The following is a 10410-nucleotide window of genomic DNA, read 5'->3' on the forward strand; positions in this document are numbered from 1 at the left end:
ACATTAAAAAACATAGGTTAAAATAAAAAAAAACTATCAACTAAACATATCTTACATTGTTAATTAATAAAGTTTACACATTTTTTTTAACTATACCGGAAAGCAAAGTATGATTATTAAAATACGTACATACATATGTATATCAAAATTGATATATCCTGCTTTTTATAACGAAATTCGGATAATAATGCAAATATGTAGGTGTTTATTTTTATAATACTATAATACATACATATTAACCACACAATTCTTTTTTTATTAGCAATTTTATGATTGTTTTTATTTAAATATATTATAATAAGAAACCATAAAAAACAGCGTAACGAACTACAGAGGTCACGGTTAATACCTTATACATAACAAATTTAAGACTACGTAGTACGTAATCTAATACGTTTATATGATATTTATGTAGACAGTATCTATTAGTTTACCCTAATATTATTATATTTTATAATATATGAGAAGGTTAAAAGTTACAGCCATATGGAGTACCTGAAATTATCTGCGTGTATGATTCAGTAAAATATTCCGATACACATATTATTTACTTAACTGTAAAAAATAATAAAAGAACCATTTCACTTTTTAAATCTAGTATTATATAATGTAAATATGTGTAGAAATATGCATGATATCAATGTAGTAGAATGACGCATGCGAATTATTATCTGTAATATATGAGTACTTCCGTTACCTGACTGAAATCACTAGTCGCATAAAAAAGGCATTAATTATATCATTAAATTATACAATAACCGCGCAATTTAGACATATACAGATTAATATCAAGCGGCGTGTGAATATCAACTTTTTATTCACAAAATCTTGTCACGGTATGTATTATTATAATATAGTAGGTGCGCCGTTCGCGTTTCGTATTCATAATGGACTAATTATGAAGATTTGGTCATTTTTTACATACACGAGCGGCACGCTTACATGTCATTATCGAACAGGAACAATGAAGAATGACGCTCGATCATTAATGGCTGAGTCTTCTCTGTAGAACAATGGGGCAATTGAGAACGCCCATGCGGCGAAAACGTTTATTACCTATGTATTATGGTAAAATGCAATAAAATTGATGGTGTGTTTCAGAGTCTCCGAGGCGATACGTGGAAGGAGATGTGAACATCCACTACAGGGTTCCTGTGAGGCAGGAACCCAGGCCGATGGTTCCTGAAGATGAGCTGGCCAGAAGGCAGGCCGAACATATGAGGAAGGTGTATCAGGAGGAGAGGCGTAGAAAATACTTACAGGTATGTTAAACACTTTTAAACAATGTTATCATTGTCAAACATTCCAATGGTGGTAGATAACAATATAGCATAAAAGGATGACTTGTATTCCTTATTACAAAAAATCAGGATATTTATTTTGTGAATGGAAATGTATATTTTATGACCGGAGTAGAAAGAAAGATAAGCAATATCTTTGTCTACATGAGGCATTGATAATATTGCGACAAAAGTTATATTTTTTTAAGAACAACTAAGCTTTATGAACATAATAATTCGTTTTGATGAAATAAATGAAATATTTTCCAATGCAATAAGAACCAATTTCAATATTGATTTTAATATTTTTTTAATAACCACATACTAGCTCTTTTCTCAGAAACATCTAAAATAAACGTGTGTTCTAATTCTTGCAGTGGATAAAAACGATTTTCATATAAGTCCCGAGTATAATTCAATGACTTTGTTCTGATGGTGATGTCATACACACAAACATTCATTCGTGATTTTATCGTCTGTATCGACCGCACCTTTTGATCGGTGATAATGTAAAACAATTTTTTTGGAATGAAACTTATATGGTATTTGCAAAACTGTTTCATTTTGCTTTAGTATATATGCTACGAGTATTGTAGTTTGTATTATATACAGATTTTACTTTTGCTCACAATTTTTTTTTATAAAAAATATAATTTGGGGAAATTTTTTTATTTAAAAGCACGTCAGCTATTACGTAGAAATATCTAAAATATTAACTTTTTATTCAATATATTTATATAAGAAATATGACATGTATACACAGTGTACATCACAGGAAGGAAAATGTTAATAGCTCTAATTTATGAAATAAAAATATTTATATATGGCATATTAAAAAATAAAATATTTAGTTATGGAAAATATATTAATAATTTGCCAATGAATACGATGTTAAACAATATTAAAATACATTAACATTAATTGTAAATAGATAAACACATACAAATATGATTAATGAAGTTTTCAGTCAATATCTTAAGAATTAATAAAAATTGCCTATATTGAGATTTGGTTTATTGCAACTCTTTTTATGAAATGAAAACAAAGGCTACTATAGATAAACACAATTAAGTTTCCATTGTAAGAAAGTCGTCATAAATAATCGAGTTATTGATTTGTGCCATAAAATTCTACATTTACTATTCTATTTATGCGTTTCTATTTTTTACAACCATAACATTCATTGACATTCAAACGCGTTTCACCGGTCATGTTGAAAGTGGTCGTTTCCTGTCTCTGCTCAAACGATTTTTTAATTGTTCGGCGAACTATTTGTCCGAACGCTGAATAACGAATTCGACCCACCGCAGTCGTTTGACATAGTTTTTGTTTTTTTATCTCAGGAAAGTGAGAGTGGTCACAAATTTGACCATCGCCGAAATTCCTAAGCGTTTTTATACTACCATTACGATAACGCGAACGACCGGTTTTGAAGTGGACTTGAGACAATTAGATTTTAAAATAATGGTTGTATGGAGTTTTAGGAGAACAACGAACAACATTTTTTACATGTACACTGAGTGTACATTACTGGAGCGCTCGCATTTTTTTGCACCGTAAGGGAAAAGTTACCATAATAAATTATTAGATAAGCATAGCTTTTAAATGTCAAGAAGTATTAATATTTTTAAATTATCTTTTAATCCAAAAGAAGACTTGAAAGTTTAGGATGTTTTGAGGAAATAACCTTCTATCTTTCGTCTTCATAATAAATAAAAACAATAGTGATTTAAGGAAAATAAGTTATTTTTATGATATTAATTAATTGTTCTGTATCGAGCTACAGAAATTATTCAGTTGATTAACGCGATTACACAAATAATCGCGTGCTCTACCTCAATCGAATTAAAATTAATAAATTATAAAATGTCAAATGTCAAATGTAATAAAATGCGTAAAACAATGTGTAAATCAGTGTTTTGCATTAATAATCGGTAATTTTCGAAAGTTTCGCACACGCAAAGGAGCGATGATACCGCAATACTGCAAACAACGCGCACCATTAGAAACTTAGTTTTTTTTTACATAGTCACTTAACGAAATATTGATTAACAAAGGTGTGTCTCTACCACGAGGCGCAATAACAAGCGGCGAAACCACATTCCTAACATAATTGAGAGATTTTGCAAGAAATATATATGAATGTGTCTCTGTCTAGACTTCGTGTGTGATGATGTTGTTTGAGTAGATAACGTGTTTTGTCTCACATCAAGAGACAACGCGAGAAATCATGTATTGGCATGTTTGGACAATTATTCGAAGTTCATGCGAGAAAGTGATGTGTGTACTAGTTCAACCTGGCTTGTCCAACTTAGGATCGTCATTGAAAAAAAAACAATGATTCTGCTCGGTTGTGTTATGTTTTCTCAAATGTATACTTTTATTTATTTATATTATAAATATAATCTAGTGCTCGTTTTCAAATTGTATATTAGAAATCTCAGTAATAGTTTGCTCCAGTTGCTTATTAAATATACTTCTGCAAAGTAATGATATTTTTAAAGCCATAAAAGAGGGTATTAACGCCTCACGTGATAATCTCTTTTAGCAGTGTCGCACACTTGGAAGAAATAAGCACCATCTTACATTAATTATTGAGAAGCCAATAATAAGGGAGGTAATCCCGACTCTCTAGGGCACTCTCTTTAGTATCGACGGATTGTCGACACCACCCGCCCCTCAGTAACTTTGAAATGTTCTGCATTTATCCGTACTTTCTCTTGTAGTTGAACCCTCATTAACATCAACATGTATTTACTTGGCTTCGTTAGGATTCCAGGAAATGAAGCTAAGTATCGTACAGAATTGTTAGTGACACGCGCTCCGCTTCACAAAGCCGAGCATCTTCAGCGCCCTGTCGTAAAATTTGGTGATGTACATTTGTCATGAGCTACTTGCTCTACAAATAGCACACTATAACACTTTTAGGACTTTTTTATTACAGTCCCAACATAAAAAATCAAACGAATAAATATAAGCCATCCAGTTAAAGAAAGCAATGAACACCGTATTATAGAATTGTGGATTATTTTCCAATAGGGACCGAATATATTATTTAGCTAATAAAAAACTTGTGCTCGAAATAAGTACCAATAAAATTGGCACACTTTTAAAAATTATTTACTAGTATATTCCGCTGCTGTTAAATTCTGAAGTAAAATACCCTTTCGGCAGCAGCTTGGCTGTTGAAGATCTTAACTTTCTAGAAGTTCTCGAAATGCTTTATCAATTACTAATATATTAATATAATAGATGAAGCACTATTTCATTGTTCAACTCATTCTCTTGCGCATTATCGTGCACGAGAATTGGACCTTTTCGATCGACCAATGTGGGTACCAAAACTTGCAGTTCTTGGCACTTTTGGTTAATTTTTTGGCAATAACTTTCAACTGTAATAATTTTGCCAGGAATAAATATAGTGATATATAAATATACTTTAGTGTGAAGGTTTGTCAAAGTGCATTAGAGCTTAATTCTGGTCCAACCGTTGTGCATACGCCTTTTTTGTAGTAAATTATCTACTTTATGTCGCATATTACAATACGTCTCTGTAGCTTAAAATAACACAGAACAGACATTATTAAGGCGATGGTTTTGTTTTTCGTTCAATTAGTGTAGCACCCATTTATCAAGCTTTTTTAATAACTGATAGTTTACTCACACAAATTTTGGTAGGTGGTTTTAATTAAATTAACGCTAATAATTGGTCCCCCTTGAATTTGGCCAGAAAAATGCATGTCATTTAATGAAATATGATGAATCTTAATGAAATGAAAATATTAAAAAAAACGACCACTGACTGGCCAACATTTGCACTCCCCTCCCCCCCACTTCATAAACTTTAAGACTATAGTCCTTGGCATGAAATTTTGAAACTAGCATTACACCTTAAATTCCTTAACCCTAAGTGTTATATTTATAGGTTCACTGTATTCTGTAGTTTATTTATTGAACATGCACACAAGCGGTGAAATTACTGACAACATCAAATGATCAACAATCATACAATTGTCCATTACAAACTACAATACAATGCAACACAATACAATAAACAATGTAGATTGCAAATAAGGGCTCAACAAAAGGAACGAAAAAGTCAAATGCATAAAACAGTACGATCCACAGATATATTAAACATTTTAAAATATTATAATAAATATACACAAATAAATAAATTGTTGAAGTACTTTAAAACTCGTATTTGATATGAATCTATTAAGAAACAAATAAATTGAAATACTATAACGAAATGGTTGCATACCTCTGGATGATAAAACTGCATTTTATATGCCAAGCAATTCATTTCAAAGTATTCGTTAAGCGTTTAGCATGGAAGAGGTTATGTATGTACGTATTCTGAATTATATCATACCATAAGTATCACTTAATTAGTAGTATGACTCATATTATTATTAAACATACTTGTATATCAAACTATAAAAATAATCTTCAATGTTTGTTTATTTTCTGATAAATATATGGGTATATAAATGCTTTAATTTTCGTTTCTTCGTTACAGGAGCTGCAAGACATGAACAGCAGACGTCACACTGATAACTTTACTCCGTCACAAAAGAGTCCGATTGCACTAAATCGTTACGATACGTTCGGAACGAGACAAGTGGCTCGTGCTTTGTACAACTTTGTTGGTCAGGGTGCCAGAGAGCTCTCCTTCAGAAAGGGAGACCTCATCTTGGTACGCCGTCAAATCGACAACAATTGGTACGAGGGCGAATACAACAACGCAGTCGGATTGTTCCCGTACAATTATGTAGAGGTATCTTAATCTTATATACTTGTTCTTGACCTTCTTTTATATTTTTGGTGCTGAATACATTAATCATTCTAATCTAACCATTATCTATACTAAGATTTGGTTAGACCATCTCAACCTCTGAATATATATAAATATATTATGTAACATTAACAAGATGATACATGGTTTTGAATTTAGAAATCCAAGATTACCAATCAGTCACGATAAATCAATTTAGAGATTGACTACTTTAATATTTATTTCAGATGATCCAATACGATAGTACCACAACTCCTAGTCAAAGACGACCGACAGAAGGACGCGCTCGTGCAAAGTTCAACTTTGTAGCGCAAACTCATCTAGAACTTGGATTACGCAAAGGCGAACTTGTCACTTTGATCAGAAGAGTAGACGAAAACTGGTATGAAGGTAGACTGGGCGATCGTAAAGGAATCTTCCCTGTTAGTTATGTTGATGTGTTGACTGAACCAACTTTCAATAGAGCAGGTATTTATTGACGAATGAATTTATTAAATATACACTTGTATTATATTATGAAAAATCTTTCTCATTCTTCAGAATTACCACCTTCTATAGTTAGTGGTAAGCCGGTGTCTTCACCGGCCGCTCATTCAATGGTCGGAGCAGCAGGGGCAGCGTCTCTAGGTCCTCATCATTACACACCTCAATTAAATAGTCCAGCACTTTCAAATAGCCCGAGCAGTACAGCTCCTTTAGCATTACCAAGTAAGATTAGCTATGTAATTTCTTTGACTAGTACGAGTTGAGGACACAAAATGGCAAAAAGCGTGCAGTGACTCTTGTTATCTAATAATAGAAAACATTGTAATATATAAGGCCGAACTAATGTAGTCCAAAAGGTTCTAAATTGATAATACAATTTTCGCAGCTGTGAATTATTTTATCTGTCAGTTCTACATTTTTTGTTGAATTATTTTCTTCTGCCGGCACATATAGGTGCTTTAAATGCTCCGCTAGTGAACTATAAGAGAAGCAGTTATTAGTCATATTCACAATAAGACAACATAATCATAAATATCTGTTTTTAGAAATCATGTTACTGAATCTCTACTATATTGTTGTAATCTAAATTAATCATCTAAATTTTACTTATATTATTAGTAGTATATAAGCAGTTAATGCAGGAGTTCCAACGGCGAACCCTCTGCTGTGCTGGCTTTTCGTGAAAGAATCTGACTAGGTAAGGGCAAAGCCCTGGCGGCAGACACTTTTTGTGGTACGTGCTTTCTACGTTCGTTCTCGTCGATTGTTATGACCTAATCAAGAATGGCCGATATCGCCTGTAATGTGGTAGAGATAACCTACTAGGCAATTGCATATCTATTATATATTCTCACTCTATAATCTGTTTTCATCACGTCGGGCTATAACCACTTTCGTAGTTTCTTGGTTCGCGCCGAAAGAGACGTAATTTTAGAATTTCAAAATCAAAAGCATTTAGTTCAAGTTATGCTAGATTCATACATATATTAATATAATTATTATTCACGGTGGAACACTGCATCACAGTAGTGTCGCAGGCTCTCTATGTATAGGCAGGCCCTGCAAGGGGGCTAGTTTTTGTAGCGCAGCTCTAAGGGTTGCTGATGAGTTTCTATAATCGTTAAGTCAAAGATTTAGATGAAGCATTGATTTTCACATTGATGAGTCACTCCTTATCTAGCACAGCCTGGAATTAGTTGTTCCGAAAAAAGTACATTTTTAACTTTTAAATAATATTGCTTAAAAATTCTTAAAAAAAAAGTCAATATGAATTTATCGCTTAACGAAAATTTTGCCACTAAGATAAGATATCATGATTTATACGTAAAATAACTTATAGATTCGTTGTTATGAATTTGTTTATAAAGTGTTATTTCTTAAGAATTGTTGATTTAAAAATAAATTTATTGTGCAGCAGATTTCATATAAAGTTCAGGCCTATAATTTTAACTAAGAATGAATGTATCTTGTCTTTGTGGCATCTTTTTGTTTAGTGTTAGAGGTATTCGTTTCTTTCCTTGTATTAGTTGTTCTAAATATTTAATGTTATATTTTTCAGATCATGGAATCACAAATCACCATGCAAGACCAGCGAGTGCAACATTACCAAGAGCTTCCGATCCCACCCCCATCAATTTAAACAACCACGAGCCTCTATACGTTGACACCAATGCAGAAGCTGTGCCGTAAGTCTATTATAATATTATAAAGTTAGATATCCATTGGATTGGAATAACAGTATTAGTGCTTTCAGGTACCGCGCCATGTACAAATACAAACCTCAAAATCCAGACGAATTAGAACTGCAAGAAGGCGAAACGGTATACGTCTTGGAGAAATGCGACGACGGATGGTATGTGGGCTCTAGCCAAAGAACAGGCCGTTTCGGGACCTTCCCCGGCAATTACGTGGAGAAGATCTGACAAGTCTAGCATTGACCCGAACCGTTGGACGAGATAGCGTGGAGACGTTCGAAAATGTTAGATCTGAAGAAACATATGATATCTTTGTGGAGAAACAGGCCTAAAAAGAACAACTAATTATTCGCTGGATATCCTCGCTTACCGCTTCGTTGATAGAAGCGAAAACCTTATATAGATTTCGACCATCATATCATGGTTTACGCTATAAATGGATTTGTATTCGATTTCGTTGATCCTGTCATACAAAATTTCATCATCATCATTATCATCGTTCGATCACTACTTGTTGACAATACTAATCTTAGTGTATAGCTTTTATATTATTAATTAAAAAAAAAAACAAAGATTTATATATTATATTATATATGAGAAAACCAAATTTTATCTTATGATATAACTCAATTTTTTACATCAGTATAAATTCTTATGAAATTAGTATATGTAACGTATTTAAAAATAATTAAAATTGTAAATATGCGTCTAATTAGGCGGTTTTTGTTCACACTCGACGCACAAAGACACGTTATTTATTTATTTCATGTACACGCATGTTTTTAGTATTAAGAAATAAAAAACTACAGCTAACCGAAATAGCAATGCCAAAATATACATTTACTTATATAAAATAAATTTATAGCCATTCTTAGTTCTAATTTTATGTTTTAAAATACAATTACAGTAATTGAAATGATAAACTTTTATTAAATAAAATAATAATTTTATCGCAATGTTATTATATTTATTTTGATTGTTAAATTTTTATTGATTTGTTGAGAGTTGTTTATTTTATTGTCAGCGTTGTATACTTCACATCATTTCACCCCACTTATTTATTATATATGATTTTTTTGTATTAAGCTGATTTACAAAACTCGATCAGCGTAAATAACACATTTTTATATCAAAAAATATATAATTTGCATGATTGTAGTGAAATAGGTATCAAAAGTGTACATAGATCTAGTCACTAGCCAAAAATAATGCTATATTTTTTTAGTTATAAGATATTCATATCTATATATGTTTAATCATATCAGAATATATAAATCTCCATGACATTTTGCTCGTCAATTTTTAATATCTATTTATCAACTTCTTATATACCAAATAATATTGTTTATGATATAATGCTATTGATAAATTTTACCAAAATTGTTACCCAATTTTACAAAAATAAAATGTTAAACATATATATTGAATATTATCCATTTATAGTTTATAATAATGAATAATATATTAAATAATATTTCATATCACGATAAGTACAACATCTATCATTGGCGTATTGATATTTTATTAATTTTTATGTTGTATAGGTTTATTTTTTTAAATCACACGAAACCAAAAATATTGTCAACATATCTTTTTGTTTGCGTAACTTATTTTTAGTTTTATTGAATGTTGCTTTTCGATATGTGCAAACTTCTGTTTTGTTATACATATTGCCATTATACATTTTTCTTTAATGTTTAATAATATTTGTTAAAATAAAACGTGAACACAATAAAAAAATAATAATATAAATTGTTTTATTTAATCTTATGAACCTTATCTTCATTAAAATATTTAAAAAAAACTTCATACACTTTTTGATGTAAAGAAATCCACCCAATTTGGGGCTTTTGCTTGATATAATTTTGTTAAAAATTATAATAATTGTGTAGATAACAAATTTTAGTTGGATACAATTTATGTATATACATCTGTGCTGTAAAATCCAGTGGTCTACGAAGATCGGGTTGCACTCTAAATTTTCAGAAGTTGAAGCTGTGCCAGGGTCTCAATCAATTCTTTGCGTGGCGCTGATTGATAAGTTTGGATGAACTTTTGTGTGTCCCAAGTCAAAAGTAATTGGTAAAAGTTCTTTATGAAAGTTTTTGTCGGGAATAAATTCCTAATGAAAGTTGAATGAACGATTTGAGCT

At 31.3% G+C, this 10410-nt stretch overlaps 1 protein-coding gene across 43 annotated transcripts in view; it reads left to right on the plus strand.

The window, feature by feature from the left end:
• CAP (Cbl-associated protein) overlaps positions 1-8830 on the plus strand; it is a 146881-nt gene extending 138051 nt beyond the window's left edge. For 25 of the 43 annotated variants that reach the window (XM_088205329.1, XM_088205331.1, XM_088205330.1 and 22 more), the window contains 6 exons: positions 1102-1262; positions 5803-6060; positions 6306-6546; positions 6619-6786; positions 8123-8249; positions 8309-8830. In XM_088205329.1, the coding sequence (XP_088061455.1) occupies positions 1102-1262; positions 5803-6060; positions 6306-6546; positions 6619-6786; positions 8123-8249; positions 8309-8486 (1133 nt within the window). In that variant the 3' untranslated portion in view covers positions 8487-8830. The remainder of the gene's footprint in view (positions 1-1101; positions 1263-5802; positions 6061-6305; positions 6547-6618; positions 6787-8122; positions 8250-8308) is intronic. The other 18 variants (XM_088205335.1, XM_088205346.1, XM_088205350.1 and 15 more) reach the window with 1 other exon arrangement.
• The last annotated feature ends 1580 nt before the right edge of the window (positions 8831-10410 follow it).

Source organism: Plectrocnemia conspersa, unplaced genomic scaffold (assembly GCF_051122295.1).
Source record: "Plectrocnemia conspersa isolate PC_06_02 unplaced genomic scaffold, ASM5112229v1 ptg000002l, whole genome shotgun sequence".
Taxonomy (NCBI): Eukaryota; Metazoa; Arthropoda; class Insecta; order Trichoptera; family Polycentropodidae; genus Plectrocnemia; species Plectrocnemia conspersa.